Genomic DNA, 14,709 nt, shown 5'->3' on the forward strand with positions numbered 1-14,709 from the left:
CTACAGCCCTTGTTGGCGGCCTCCCCGTTCCCTGCACCTGGCCTCACTCTGCTCTGCTCGACCGGTCTAGCGTCCAGACACAGCATATGGCAGCGGCTTGTTCATAGGAGTATACAGAACGACGCACACACACGCTATCAGCGATCGCCAGATAGGTAGATAATTATAGATAGCTCGGCAGACAGCTAGTACGCTCTCGGACATACGCAGATACATGGCGAACAAGAACGAAAAATAGCCCACATCAAACCGTCCAGGCCAGCCAGCACGCTCTTTTCCACCCCCCAAGCACCACCACTGCCCCGCAATGCATGACCTACTGAACTCGCCGCTTTTCCCCCTCGAGGAGCTGTCGCCGGAGACGTTTGTGAAACTCCCGAAGACCCCCCACGCCGAGTCGAAGTCGGTCAAGCTCTACATCATCCTCGCAGAGCCCCACCTTTTCCTCGAGGGCTTCACGAAGGACGAGGTGCTGTCGAGACCGCCGTCGATCCTTAGAGGCTGTCTCTTTCTGCGCATCCTCCACCCGGTGAAGATCAAGGAGATCAACTTGAAGCTGAAGGGCGTCTCCAGAACAGAGTGGCCCGAAGGCATCCCGCCCAAGAAAACGGAGCACTTTGAGTCGAAGGGCATCCTGAACCACACGTGGCCCTTCTTCAGCTACCTCAACGCCTACCCGCAAACGGCCAACTCTCGAAACAACGCAGATCTCTTCATACCCAAATCGGATTCCGACGTCTCCAACTTCTCCCTCGATGCCAACAACAACACCCTGTCGCCAGTCACTTCAAGCACCGACTTGAAACCCGTGTTGTCCCCGGTGTCGCTCTTGAAATCTTTCCGAAACACCTCCAACACATTGTCCTCCATCACCTCCTCCTCCGAACTGACCACCTCTCTCTCGAGCTCGGGCAACGATGACAACAAGCTCTTTCCGCCGGGCGACTACGTCTACTCATTCGAGCTGCCAATACAGTCCTCCCTGCCCGAATCCGTCTGCGTGACGTTTGGCTCCATTGCCTACAACCTTGAAGCACACGTGGAGAGAAGTGGCGCTTTCAGGTCAAGCTTGACCGCCAGACGGCCCCTCAGTTTGGTCCGGGCTCCCTTTGAAAATTCAAGTGAAGAAAACGAGCCGATCATCATAGACAGAGACTGGGAGAATAGGTTACAATATGACATTGTAATCTACTCCAAACAAGTCATTTTGAACTCATATCTACCCATCTCATTTCGTATGATCCCGTTAGAGAAAATAAAAGTCCACCGATTACGAGTCTACATCACCGAACATTTGGAGTATTACTGTCACAACAAAAAGGTCCATCGAACAGAGCCTCCAAAGAAAATTTTATTGTTGGAACACAAGCCTCCAAAGGATTGTGATAATCTTCTCTCCCTTGGAAATGATGAAATAGGCGGCGTCGAATTAGATTTCCAAGTGTTCATACCTGAATACTACAATGAGAAATTCCATTTACATCCAGATACAACTAGCGAAGATGTCCAATCACATCATTGGATTAAAATATCTATACGTATTTCCAAACCAGAGCCAACTCCCGAAGACCCTAATAAGCGGAAACAGTACGAATTGTCAATTGACTCCCCAATGCACATTTTGAGCTCTCATTGTGTCCATGCAAACACTCTATTGCCCTCATATGATGAGCAAATAAAGTTGGATCGCTTAAATAGCAATATCAACCACACTACCAACAGCCTCACAGAAACAAACACAAATAAAACGTTGACCCCGGTTTCGTCCAGTAGACAGTCTTTAGATAAAATGATGTCTCCAAGGGATGACACCATTTTAGACTCAAATCTTTTCAAGCCTGATGATTCTGTTCCTGTGGAAATGCTTTCACCTCAAGCAAAACCATTTTCTCCCATCGCCTCTCCGCAGTTGAATGCAATCAGCCCAGAATTACGTGAAGCACCGCTAATCAGGCCAATGGAACTATCACCCATTGTTTCTCCAAGTTTTAGATCGAGATCTGCTTCAAGGGCATCCCTGGCCAGGAACAGAAACTTATCCCCAACCCCAAGACATACTGCTTCTGTGAGATCTGTCACTTCTCTCAATGAGCCTCCCCCACCTCCATTTGTTGAGAACCCTCCATCTTATGCTGAGGCCACGAAACCGTCGAAAAATAAAAAAAGGTCGTCAAGCAAGAGAAGAGAAACTACAAATTCGTCTGTATCCATGGACTCCTCAACTTCTGGAAATTCTGGAAACTCGGCGCTGTCTTTCTCTGCTGGGAAAAGTGCCAATAATAGTGCCAGTAACACCACTTCTTCCAATAATAATAATACTAAAAATAGCACAAGCAGTGTTCCGACGAGAATATCATTGAATCTTGGTGCCTCAATGGGAAGCATTCCAGGGCTGAACAACAATGGCAGTAATCACCAATTACATAGACTGGGATCTGGTTTGATTCCGATATCACAACTCAATCCTTCAGGGACGGGGACAACTGCCTCGAGTACTCCAAGCGAATCTACCCCATCCATATCTGCATTTTTAGATTCACCTCTGTCTCATCCAGATAATTCCAGCAAATACAATCCACAAATTCCACCACCAAGCCTGAAGTCACCGCAGGAAACGCCACCGCGCTCACATTCACCACTTCCATCCCAGCCTATCAATCAGATGGGTGACGCTCCATCTACAGTAACAACACTTGACTCGTCTCCAACTCGAGGTCGGAAAAAGGAAACACAAGATGCTTCTTCCTATGACTTAGCTCAAGATACAGATTTGAGATTTAAAATTACTCCAATTAGAAGCGCTTCGGGGTCACCGTACATGCGTGCACAACAGTATCCATCAACATCAATTCATGAAAGAACTGCTTCACCAATGAGGTCTGCATCACCATACAGATCGGCATCACCGGCGCCAATAGTTGCCACCGACAGGAATTTAAGTAAACTAGTGAACTCGACATTCATGCCTGGCTTCGCTTTGGATGATCATGCTCCTGGAGATAGCAATCCTGAATTTTTAACGGCTCCTCAAATCAGTATCACTGGTTCACAGGGTAATGAGCTAGAGATTAATGCCTCATCTCAACCTAGTAGCCAACGTCAATCTGCGGATCTATCTAGTGTGGACCAGCCTCTACTACGGGAAGATGACGCTAACTTTTCCGACTCCTCAACGGAAGAATATGGCAACCAAACAGGTTTGAGCGATACTTACAATATGCACGCAAACACCTTGGGTTCGCTAAATTCACTGGATATGATGCTGAATAGCAACCGCAGTCAAAATACCTTGAACGCTTTTGGTGATAGCACTGCTCGGGTCGGAGGAGTACCCAGCAAGGGTGTGCCGTTGAACTACCTGGGAAACAATATGGACGGATTTGATGATGGCACAGATATTACCAGCATGGGCCGGTTTGCAGAGGAGAGACATGGCGGAACATCTACGTCTACTTCTTCATCAATGCCAATTTCGTCTTTATCCTCGCATTGGAGCAAGCTTAGAAATCCTAAGCTTACCCATCCGGATAAAAAATAATCAGTTTATTAAAACGCATCCGAAAAGATCTTTATAACATTTTGTATCTATATGGAAAGTATAACATACAGTTGATTTAACACTCTACTACTATCTTTGGTCCTTCCATGACTCCACGCAGCTCTCAATAGGCAATAGAGAAGTAGCCCAAAAAAATTATGCTAATGCTCGCTCCACCACTATATGTGGTAGTGATAGACTGCAATTGCCATCATGAATCTGCGATGAACAGAATTACTTCTTTTTTGATGGCATCTTCCCATTAGTAGTTCACACTACTCTCTTTCAAAATAGCGTAGCATAAACGAAACAATATAATGGATGAAGAGTTTCCTATAAAGTTGGATTCCATTGTGGTTCCAACGTCCTCATCCAAGATTTTCAAAGATGATTGTATGTTCTCTTTCGATACTGCACTCGATCCAGTGGGCTTGGACATTTGTATGACTTGCCATCAAGCATTCTCCAGAGGTGAGATTAACTACACTCAGATGCATAGTGAGTTTTATGATCATGATTTATTTTTGAATTACCGGAAGATAAGAAAAGTTCAAAAAAATGAGGAACAGCCATATAAGATGATTAAGCTTGAAGTTAAAGAAGCCTCAGAATCTGAGTTGTTCGACTCAAAGTACTCCATATACGACCAAAAGCTAAACAAGTCTGTGGAGTATCCTAATAAAGAATTACCAATCAAGGTTTCCCAAGCGGCAAATGCGATCATAACTGCCACCTCTTCTGCGAAGAAAGAAGAAATAATGTCTTGGGAACAAGAGATTAAACCTTGTAAACATTCTTTGGCAATTGTGCAGGAGCCAATTCCAGGATTACAGTTGAAAAAATGTACCAATTGCGATTTGACTGAAAATTTGTGGATTTGTTTACATTGTGGAAACCTTGGATGTGGAAGGAACCAGTTCGGTGGTGTGCCCGGAAATTCGCATGCAATGGCGCACAAAAATGAATACCCAGACCATGCTGTAGCAGTGAAGTTAGGCTCGCTATCTTCGGACATTGCTGATTGTTACTGTTACTCTTGTGACGATGAAGTGAAGGTTCCAAATTTAGGAGCGTTGTTGAAAACCTTTGGGATTAATATAACAAATTTTGTGAGAACCGAGAAGTCATTGACAGAGTTGCAAATAGAACAGAACATTCAGTGGGATTTCAAAATGGGTAGTGATGGAGGTGAAGAATTGAAACCTGTATTTGGCAAGGGGTTAACTGGGTTCAAAAATTTAGGTAATTCATGTTACTTGGCTTCAGCTCTACAGTTACTGTTCAGCATTGACTCATTCCAAAAAGCATTTTTTATCCCTAACGGTGTTCCGTTGGATAAAATCCTAGGTAATTTAAAACCATATGAAGATCTGGAGACACAAATGTACAAATTGGGTGATGGGTTATTATCAGGAAGATATTCTGTTCCTGATATGACAACTTCAGAAACAACAAAGTATCAACGTGGTTTGAAGCCATCAGGCTTCAAAACATTGATTGGTGAGGGTCACCCGGAATTTAGCACCATGCTTCAACAAGACTCTTTTGAGTTTTGGACATACTTGATTGATAAATTGGAAAAGAAAAAAGTGTTTGGACAGTTAGAAGATTCGCCAACTAATGCACTGAAATTTATTCTTGAAAGTAAAATCAAGTGTAATACTTGTCAAGGAGTTAGGATTAAGAAGGAAGTCACCGACAATATGAGCATTCCATTGAATGTAAATTTTGTTGAAAAAGATGCAGAAGGAAACAAAATTTTCAAAGAAACTTCAATGGGTGAGAGCATGGATAAGTGGAATTCACCTGAGGTTTTCGAATACTCTTGTCCAAAATGTGGTGGTAAACAAGTTGCTACTAGAGAGGAAAGACTTAAGACTACGCCTGAATATTTTGTAGTTAATCCACAGCGTATAATTTTGGAGAATTGGGTTCCTACAAAGGTCAATGTCCCGGTCAAGTTTGAAGAGCTACTAGATCTACGAAAATATCAGCGTACAGGTTTACTACCAGGCGAGGAGGAGCTTCCTGAAGATGCAACAGATGTTCGAGAAGATGATAACAAGGCCTCTGAGCCCGAGTTTGATACTCAAGCATTAAATAACTTGTTTGAAATGGGGTTCACGGAGAATAGGGCAAAGCATGCCTTATATGCAACCGGGAACAATGGTGCAGAGGCAGCTATGAATTGGTTGTTTGAGCATATGGAAGATCCACAGATTGATGAGCCTTTTAAGGCTCCAGAAATTGGAGGTAGTGGTGCCTCGAGTGTTTCTGTTGATGCAGAAAAACTGGCCTCATTGACAAGCATGGGGTTTGGAGAGCAGATTTCCACGAAGGCTCTTGTTTTGAACAATCGTAACGTAGAGGCTGCTGTGGAGTGGTTGTTTAGTAACCCTGATGATGATGGTGTCCTTGAAGCAGCAGCTATTGGTTCAGCTGAAAAAGACACAGAACTCTTGGTGAAGGAATTGGAAAGTTCATTTGACAAGTCAAGGCTCAAGTATGAATTGGTGGGTGTTGTTTGTCATAAAGGTACATCTGTACATTCAGGACATTACGTTGCGTTTGTCAAGAAAATCGTTGATGGTGAAGCTAAATGGGTGCTTTTCAATGATGAAAAAGTTGTTCTAGCAATTGCTGATAATATCAAGGAGATTGAAACCACTGGCTATTTGTACGTTTACAAAAGGATTTAAGTGAAGAGGAGGAAAAATAAAATGGTACTGATTGATGAAACTCACTTATTATATATTGTATAGATATGTAAATAGATATGCATGCCTGATGAAAAGCAAGGGTTGAAGTGCTTAATAGGAAAATTCTTCTCGTGTTTAGCAATGGGTAAATATATATAAATAATTCAAAAATCCAAAAAGAGAGTTTTTTGGCAAGTAAAAGCAAAATATCGTGGAAAGTCAGTGTGATCAAAGAGATAAACAAAAAAGGTTAGTCAAAAATTGTATAAGAAATTTGGGGAAAAGAATCAATACGTAAATAGATATGCAAGTAAACATAATAATAATGATTTCTAATAGATAAAAGGAAAGGATATATTAATGAGTAATTGGAAGCAAATTATTTCTTGTCATTTAATTTTGCTTCTAATTTTGACACTTTTTCTAATAAATCGTTATTTTGTTTTCTTAACAACGCTATTTCAATGTCTTTTTCCTTTGACTTACCATAACTAACCATTCTTGATAATTCATCATTTTCTTCGGTCAACATTTTAAGCTTTGAAATGATTTTATGGGAAATTTCTTCCTCATCATATCTACCACTTTTGAAGCTTGAAGAAGTTGAATTCATTGAGATGGCAGTAATTAGAGACTCTAATCTTGTTTTTGTATCTTCTAATTCTGCTTCGGTTGAGCGGACTTTTTCAACCAATTTATGATACAACTCTTCATGGTTCTTAGGGATTTCAAAGCTATTACTTGATTCGTTTTGAGTTTTTAAAATCGTATTTTGAAAGTCCTTCAACTTTTCCAGTTCCAGTTCAAGTTTGGAAATTATAATGTCCTTGAGTTGAATCTTTGTTTTATAGTTTTCAATCTCTGGGGGATCAATATCACTTGACTTTGATTGGTTCATTTTTAATACTCTTGAATCGTAAATATTGTAAGCTTTATTATCCATGTTAATATTATTGTTAGTTGCGGTATTGTTACTACTATTATTGCTGTTGCTATTGCTGTTGTTATAGTCTGAGTTGAAATGACCATGTGATTGAGAATGAATATAGCTTTGATTCTGTTTGGTCTGATCATAGTTCGTGTCCATACTCATGTTCATGTTCATGTTTTGAGACTGAGGATGAATCAAATTTGAAGCTTGCATTTGTTGTTTGGGAGGCTTATAAGTGTACTGGTTGGAAAACGAGTTCTGATGTTTTTGCTGAAGAAGAAAATTATTGTAAGTGTTATTAGCGTTTTCAGAATTGGTGTTTGACCAATTGTTATCAGCAAGGTTCGAATTCTCGTTGTTGGTACTGTCAGAATTATTATTATTGTTGTTGTTATTGTTGTTATTGCTGTTACTGTTGCTATTGTTGTTGAAAAGCTGATTCTTGCTCTCCTTTAGTTGACGGTTGTAGTTGACATTTGAATTCCCAAAATATGTGTTTTGGATCAATGAAGGGGTCGTCAGCTGAGAGATTGAATCTTTCGTTGATAATTGCAGCATCTGGTAGGCCAAAGGGTCCATTTCAACGTTGGAATAGTTTGGCTTATATAAACTGCTTGAATCTGTGTTGAGTGAGTAAACAGGGTCGTAGTTTTTGGTCAAATTTGAGGTCGAGTTCGAGGTGGGGTTCGAATTTGGGTTGGAGTTAGGGTTGGAGTTCAAGTTTAAGTGCAAAGCCGAATCGGCGGTAAGACCAGAAGCAGAGTTCCAAATATCCATATTGTGCGGGAGGCTGTTGATTGAGTTCGTGACGGACGTAGCAGTTGTTGGCGAGGCTTCCAAAATAGCAGAAGCTTTGATAGTGCTCTCTGAGTTGTTATTGGTGTTGTTGGTGTTCCAGTTAGGCTGGGTGTTGCTGTTGCTGTTAAAGTTATAAAACGATGCGCTGTTAACGCTGCCGACACTGTTTTTCTTGGTCGTTGTTGGAGACGTGGTGAAGCTATTATTGGAGTTTATAGCCTTGTAGGGATCATAACTTCCCTGGTACAAAGAATTTGCCAAAGACGACCGAGCACTCAAACTGTGTGTAGTTTCTGAAGATGAAGCGATTAAGAGGGAGCTGTCCATCTAGAAAAAAGGGCAGATGAGAACAGAGCAAGAAAGTGCAAAGTACAGAGAAGGAAGCAAAGCAACAGCAGCAGCAGCAGCAGGGCAAGGGCAGGAGGGCAAAAGGCAGAAGAAAAAGGGGGAAAGCAGTGCTTCTTTAACTGAGCTGAGCGTCAACTGTGTTGTTGCTGCCATTCTGCTCCCCATGCCACTGTGGGGGGAAATGCTCAGCGGGTTTGGCCTTCTTTCCGAGCAAGCGACGCAGCGAGAAAAGGGGCCACGCAAAATACGGCAAATTCATGTTGAAAATCAAATCAGTTTCCCTGTTAGGATTAACATGATATATCCGCTGGCCGCCGCCCGTACGAACCCTTGTCACGGGTCACAAACCACACAGGTCACATCACGTGCCAAAAATGGCCGAGGTGAGCTCCTCGGACCCATCATGTGCTGGCACTACAGTGGAGAGGCTGGCGAGGGGGTTACAGAAGTAGCATTCGGATCATACGGAGAGCAGAAGAGCATACGGAGAGCAGAAGAGCACAAGAATGGAAAAGCAGAAAAGCAGAGGAAGAAACAGATGTTACTCGTTTCAACACACAGAGCGACCGCTGTGTGTACTTGTGCAGAACCGCAAAGAAGAGGAGGCACAGATTCATGTTGCCCTTTTTGAAACAGGTACCCTCTCTCAGTTCTGGCTTGAAACAGTCTCATCATTGGTTTCGCTCTCTCCCGCCGGCAATACCTGAAACAGCGTCTCGTCCCGTGTCGCCCCGCAGGCTTCGTTTTGCTCTCGGTCTGGATCGGGCAAAAAGAGTCCACGCTCCCACGCGCGACACGCCATCTGCTCTGTCAGTGTCTCCCGAAACGGGCAGATCGCCTGGACGCGCGTGCCGCAGCCTCGCGTGCCGCCGGTGTTGACGTTGCCGTTACCGGTTGACGTGTCTCGTGGCCCCGAGGCCCCGAGGTTTGGAGACACACAGACGCAAACGGGACGACCATGCCAAACAGGCTACTCTCTGAACGGCAGTGGTGGACGTGTGACAGCGTGCGTGGACGTCACAGCTGTGTTTGGGGTCCGCGGACGGGGGTGTATACATGGCGGCAGAGACCTGGCGTGTCGGCCGTCGGCCGTCTGCAGAAGCCGATATTTTGCTTCGGATCTTGGGGTGTTTATCCCCTTTTTTTCCGGCCTTTGTCCCTCGTCGTACACCTCCTGGCAAGTTCGTATAGACTGTCCGGTTCTCTTTTCTTACCTCAGCTACAACCTCACTCACACACACTCTGTCGCTACTTCTCTTGTGCCCTTCTGGTCCTTCGTTTCGCCCGGTCTTTGTCGTTCGACTTGTCTGTACTTTCTCTCTCTTTATTCTTTGCTCTCTTTTTCCCTATCCCTGCCCCTATCCCTTTCCCTCTTTGCCGTTTCCTTCTACTTCTTCGCTCCCTCACTCCTTTCGTTCCGTTTGTCAGAAGAAGACGCTGGAACATAATACGGCACAGCTGGATCGGACCATCACACAACCTCTAGCGGTAATGACAGGTCCTTTCACTCTCATCAGAAAGAAGAGTCAAAAACTCAAACGAAAGCTGTCAAAACACGAAAAGAAGACCGAAGAACCGGCCCGTTATGCCTACAACACAAGCCGCTACGGAAACGAAAATGAAACCCTGGACTACAACTGTTACTCCCCAATAGGCACCTCTTCTCCTACATTCCCCAATTTTCCAAGAAACACACATTCGGTCTCGTTTGACTTATCCCCCATAGAAGTCAAAGAACTCTCTGTCGACATACCCTACTACAATTTCAACCGCTCCCGTAGCACACAGAATCTTCAGGGTTACACCAACAATCCTAATAACAAGGAGAACATTTTCTACGAATCAGATTCTACCAAAAGTCGAAGATCCCTTGACAATCTAGGGACTCTGATCAAAATACCCAAAAGAACCGCTTCCCCTCCATCTGCTAGTAACTCCAACTTCAATCCGGCATCTAATAGACTCTCTTTTGACATTGCTTCTTACCAGCTCAACAAATCAAAGATCAGATCAGGCTCGAAAAGGGTGACCTCGGACTCTTCACTCTATTCAAATTCAAGACCAACATCCATGATACTCGACTCGGAAAAAACTCTTATACCCCCATACAGCATTCACAGTATCTCCAGCAATACCTACACTAATAAGACCAAGAATAGTATCTATGGATCGATTTACCCGGAGCGTCTCTCCAGAAGTGCAATATCTCTGAACACATATGTAGATCCCGAAACTCTGGCCCCAGAAAATAGTCTTCGCCAGTCAACTTCTCTGCTACGTGCCAAAAGTACAACCCATGGTTCCCGTCATACCCACCATAGTCACAAACATGGCAATCACAAACATGATTACTCATCTCGAAAAAAGGTTCCAAAAAGAGTTAGAGACAACCAAGGGGTTGTTTCGGCAGATCTTGACAATTGGAGTCTCGAAACTCCATCGAATATCCTTTTTGCAATCATATTCCATGTCCTCAACATCTTCTTCGGTGTCTGCGTCTATCTGCCAATCTATATTTTGGTTAGATTTGGTTACTTATCAATCCTGCTGGTTGGCCTCGGGATCTTGGCGTGGTGCATTTTCGGGTCCCCTTCACCATCGGTGGTTGTGAATCTGCAGCATACTATCTCAGAAATCTGATTAATTGTGGCTTCCCATGCCGCCATATTGCCAAAAACTTCACATAACACTGTCGCATTTGCTTTCCGGCACAACCTCAACTCATAAACAATTATTCCTGGTAAACACTAAAACTTTAGTGTCCTTTATAAATAAAAAAAATTCATGTAATAACCTCATATTCAGTAAAAAGATAGACCGTGATTTGTCACCAGTAAGCGAGTCGAGTCTCGCATTAGTTTTCCAACGTTAAATGATGATGATATGCGCTCTTGACTCAATTCGACGCAATGTATCATTATTTTTTCAAGCTATCAAGTGGTTCGGATACACTTAAAGCTATTTACCAAAAAAAAATAGCCGGCACCGCCTTGTTTGCTCAAGAACATAACAAGAGTAGTGTTTTCCGCCTGGTCTCGAGTAATGCTTGCCTCCGTACTCCGAGCAGCATAGCAATTCTCGGGGATTTTTTTGTTGATGACCGTTCATCAACGTCAAGACTCAAAGATTTTGTTCCATCTATACTTGTCTTTCTACGTGCAAAATACATGTCTCTATAAATATCCAAGCAATGATCTCATGAAAAATGAGGACGGAGATTAATATGAAGGCCAGTGGAAGATTTGCTTAGTTGGTTTTCGTTCATCATGTCAACCGTAGTATCTCCTAAAACATGTGCAGCCTTTGGTTGGCTGATCATTAGCCCCATAGCTACATTATTTGAGTTTGGGTTAGGACTTGAATTAGCAGCGCTGAAATAAGAAGAGCTGTCTTGTGAAGAGAAATAGCCGTCTGGCATTACTCCCGGAGTACTCACCACACTGCGATTTCCTGGGGAACCTAATTCAAACCGTGGTATGGTGGTTCTTATGGTATGTTGGATCATATGATCCTCTACACTGGTACCGGTCTTGGACATCATTTTTGATAAAAGAGAATTGTTTGAGACGTTTCTCGAAAGTGTCGGTGGTGTATTTGATTGATAATGTCCGTGGGAAAGCAAAGTAAGTCCATAACTTTGTCTCTTGTTTGCAAGATTCAGGGCAGTGGTAGATTTTGAATTGTTGGACATTGATGGAGCTGATTGCTGGTGTCGGTGCTGGTGTGGATGCTGATCCAAACCTGTCAATCTGAGGTTGCGTAATCTGGAATCTATTATATGCAAGTTTGATCGCAAATCATTTGGTGGAGGATCATAGACAGGAGTGAGATCTTTTAAGCTAGCATTGGAATGGATGGCAATTTCATAAGATGGTGGATTGAACATTTCTTTTAACACCTTCCCATCCATGGTACTGCTGTGACTCATACTAGACATAGAAGATGAAAGAGGCAACGATCCGGTTGTATCCCCAATAAATGAAGTGGCACGAGATAAATGTTGCACTGGCGACAATGCTCCTGGAGATATTAAATGGTTTGAAGATGGGAATTGGCTGATAGGCATTCGTTCGCCTGAATCAAAAGCAGGACCAGGAATAACGTTTTCTTGCCGACCGTGTATTTCGGGGTGGTATGGGGAAAGATTTGGAGTCGTATCAAAAGGATCCAAAATATCTGGATTTTCGTCATCATCGTCCCCAGCAATACTAAAAACAGGCTTTTTGTACTTCCTCAAATACTTCTTCTGAACTTTTTCCTCAGTATTGTCTGCAAATGGATCGAAGTCAGACGAGTTTACTGTATCATCGACTTCTCCATCTTCGTCTTCCTCCTCCTCCTCCTCCTCCTCCTCTTCTTCTTCTTCTTCTTCTTGGTCTCCTTTTTCTATCCCTCCATTCCCTTGCCCTCTACTATCTTCATTCTCTGCGCCTTTATCTGCCACATCGAAGTTTACATCTGCGTTCACATTGTTGATGACATTGCTTTTTCTGGTCTGCGGAGTTGAGCTAATTTGGCTACTTGGTAATCCGGTACTTCCATCATCATTAGCTGTGATAGGATCATCTAACTGATCCAAATGGGAATCCAGGTCGTAGACACGGTCATAGATACGATCATCATAATTTGGTGGCGCCATTAAATCTTGAGTATTCATGTTGGGTGTAGGCACCAAATTTTCTGCATTGGTTTCCAGTGTATCATTTTGATGAAGTCTTTGATACAAAGCCTTTGAGTTAACATCCTCATGCTGAAATATGATGTTGTCGCTTTGTAGATTATTTGATGCGTCTTCAAACACAGAATGTAAAAAAGGATCATCATATGCCTCAATAGTTTTCACCTTAATTGGAACAAAAGGACTGATAAATAAGGTGACAGGCAAGGTAGCACGCAGTTCACTTACGTGCCCATCGGGGTTGATTAATCCCACAGAAAACTTTAGCTTGTGTCTAACTTTGCACATACTTGAAATGTCTAAATCTTGTGTCATTTTTTCCAAAGAGGGTGGTAATTGAATCGAAGTTTTCACATTCCATTTATCTTGTGATAAAACAATATTGTGGCCTCTATAAAATACTCCTTCTTCGTCTGTTGGAGCCTCATCTGACCATATATCCACTCCATCTGAATTTGAAACTATTTTAGGAATATGTTTAGTGGTCAGCGTTCTTTCTTCCGTATGTTGACCTGTGGCAGTGGAAAAGCTAGCGTATTCGAGTAATTTGATTTTAATTGATCCCAACTTTAGTCCTTTACATAATGGTGCCATATCCAAAAAAATTTGGCAGGTCGAGCCGATAGCAATTGCTTTGGTAGGGACGCTTATAGAGTAATCAATTTTCTCTGGCCAAGTGTTATCAACTGCAATTGTTTCGGATAACTCTGCATTATCGGGGGACAATGTTCTGACAACGTGTAGTAATTTTCTGCTATGGATGGGTGTGGAAAATCTTCCTCTTTCAATGGAGCATTGTAGCCTGTAAATCAAGGAGCAGCAAGGATGGCCTATAATACTCTCTGGAATAGATCCATCCAAAATTACCTGAAATGGAAACTCATAATTCCCTGGCTCCAAAGTAACAAGGTCGCTGGAGCTCGAATTCCCCAGTGATGTCAACGAAGACAGATTGATTGCAGACAAACTCGACGCAGATTTAGTACGAGTGTGGCTGCTCGGTTGATGGCTGTTCTTTTGGCCTTGCTTTTGTTGAGCGGCTAAACCACTTACTGAGGTAGTGGACTCCTTTGAGTTCAGAGTTGCATTGGAATCGATTCTCCGCAAATTTGACGCTGAACCAGGGTTGGATCTTGTTAGCGTCCCGGTTGTGAAGCCTATATTCTGATTTAAATTTTCTAAACTGTTGGAGGATGTATTTCGTGACGCCATAAATGACGAATGAAGCGGATCATGAGTATGAAGAAAACGTTCTAGATTGATGGGGTCCCAGTCAAAACAATAAACCATTTTGGTGAATTTATAGGGATGGGAAAATACTTGGCCCTTGGGGTTATGATACTTTTCCTCCCAACGAAAGCTCAAAGTAGCATACAACTTTAGTTTCATTCTCTTGACTTGAAGAGGTTCAGTGGCTGACAGGGCTATGACTCCCGACAACATTGTCGGAGAAGCCTCTGTTGGAGCACCCTTCAATAAAATTGTGTCCTTATCAACAGCATGAACTCTTATATCAAAAAGTGGAAGTTTAGTCTTCTTTGCTTTAGGCATGGCTTTGTCTAACCGCGTTATATAGTTATTGGCACTTACTTCAAGGTATAGTCCTAATAGTTTAACAGGAATATAATACGCTTCTCTTCATGAGCAAATGAACCGATCATGCAGCTCCAGAATGACTCCAGCATTGTCCTGGCCCGAGCTCTTGCCGCTCTAATTC

At 42.9% G+C, this 14,709-nt stretch overlaps 7 protein-coding genes across 7 annotated transcripts; 4 read left to right on the forward strand and 3 right to left on the reverse strand.

Annotated features, from left to right (window-relative positions):
- The first annotated feature begins 15 nt into the window (after positions 1 to 15).
- On the forward strand, positions 16 to 3,626 carry PICMEDRAFT_14549 (hypothetical protein). Its single transcript, XM_019160425.1, has one exon. The coding sequence runs from the start codon at positions 308 to 310 to the stop codon at positions 3,536 to 3,538; it is 3,231 nt and encodes a 1,076-aa protein (XP_019020174.1). The 5' UTR covers positions 16 to 307; the 3' UTR covers positions 3,539 to 3,626.
- Positions 3,627 to 3,811: 185 nt separating this feature from the next.
- On the forward strand, positions 3,812 to 6,418 carry PICMEDRAFT_14550 (hypothetical protein). Its single transcript, XM_019160426.1, has one exon. It carries the CDS (start codon positions 3,856 to 3,858, stop codon positions 6,235 to 6,237), a length of 2,382 nt encoding a protein of 793 aa, XP_019020175.1. The 5' UTR covers positions 3,812 to 3,855; the 3' UTR covers positions 6,238 to 6,418.
- A 198-nt stretch (positions 6,419 to 6,616) lies between these two features.
- PICMEDRAFT_75668 (hypothetical protein) lies at positions 6,617 to 8,363 on the reverse strand (the record flags this gene model as incomplete). Its single annotated transcript, XM_019164940.1, has 1 exon — positions 6,617 to 8,363. Exon 1 carries the CDS (start codon positions 8,291 to 8,293, stop codon positions 6,617 to 6,619), a length of 1,677 nt encoding a protein of 558 aa, XP_019020176.1. The 5' UTR covers positions 8,294 to 8,363.
- Positions 8,364 to 8,611: 248 nt separating this feature from the next.
- PICMEDRAFT_91429 (hypothetical protein) lies at positions 8,612 to 9,499 on the forward strand. Its single transcript, XM_019165069.1, has one exon. It carries the CDS (start codon positions 8,930 to 8,932, stop codon positions 9,191 to 9,193), a length of 264 nt encoding a protein of 87 aa, XP_019020177.1. The 5' UTR covers positions 8,612 to 8,929; the 3' UTR covers positions 9,194 to 9,499.
- On the reverse strand, positions 8,691 to 9,383 carry PICMEDRAFT_14551 (hypothetical protein). The gene has a single exon (XM_019160427.1). The coding sequence runs from the start codon at positions 8,929 to 8,931 to the stop codon at positions 8,755 to 8,757; it is 177 nt and encodes a 58-aa protein (XP_019020178.1). The 5' UTR covers positions 8,932 to 9,383; the 3' UTR covers positions 8,691 to 8,754.
- Positions 9,360 to 11,136, forward strand: PICMEDRAFT_14553 (hypothetical protein). The gene has a single exon (XM_019160428.1). It carries the CDS (start codon positions 9,806 to 9,808, stop codon positions 10,952 to 10,954), a length of 1,149 nt encoding a protein of 382 aa, XP_019020179.1. The 5' UTR covers positions 9,360 to 9,805; the 3' UTR covers positions 10,955 to 11,136.
- Positions 11,137 to 11,294: 158 nt separating this feature from the next.
- Positions 11,295 to 14,644, reverse strand: PICMEDRAFT_14556 (hypothetical protein). Its single transcript, XM_019160430.1, has one exon. It carries the CDS (start codon positions 14,541 to 14,543, stop codon positions 11,511 to 11,513), a length of 3,033 nt encoding a protein of 1,010 aa, XP_019020180.1. The 5' UTR covers positions 14,544 to 14,644; the 3' UTR covers positions 11,295 to 11,510.
- Positions 14,645 to 14,709: the final 65 nt, after the last annotated feature.

This window comes from Pichia membranifaciens (genome assembly GCF_001661235.1).
Source record: "Pichia membranifaciens NRRL Y-2026 unplaced genomic scaffold PICMEscaffold_1, whole genome shotgun sequence".
In the NCBI taxonomy this organism is placed as follows: Eukaryota; Fungi; Ascomycota; class Pichiomycetes; order Pichiales; family Pichiaceae; genus Pichia; species Pichia membranifaciens.

Bases quoted from the DNA above. Each gene is read 5' to 3' on its own strand.
- PICMEDRAFT_91429 (XM_019165069.1), top strand. From the start codon at position 8,930: ATGTTGCCCTTTTTGAAACAGGTACCCTCTCTCAGTTCTGGCTTGAAA.
- PICMEDRAFT_14549 (XM_019160425.1), top strand. From the start codon at position 308: ATGCATGACCTACTGAACTCGCCGCTTTTCCCCCTCGAGGAGCTGTCG.
- PICMEDRAFT_14551 (XM_019160427.1), bottom strand. From the start codon at position 8,931: ATGAATCTGTGCCTCCTCTTCTTTGCGGTTCTGCACAAGTACACACAG.
- PICMEDRAFT_14550 (XM_019160426.1), top strand. From the start codon at position 3,856: ATGGATGAAGAGTTTCCTATAAAGTTGGATTCCATTGTGGTTCCAACG.
- PICMEDRAFT_14556 (XM_019160430.1), bottom strand. From the start codon at position 14,543: ATGCCTAAAGCAAAGAAGACTAAACTTCCACTTTTTGATATAAGAGTT.
- PICMEDRAFT_14553 (XM_019160428.1), top strand. From the start codon at position 9,806: ATGACAGGTCCTTTCACTCTCATCAGAAAGAAGAGTCAAAAACTCAAA.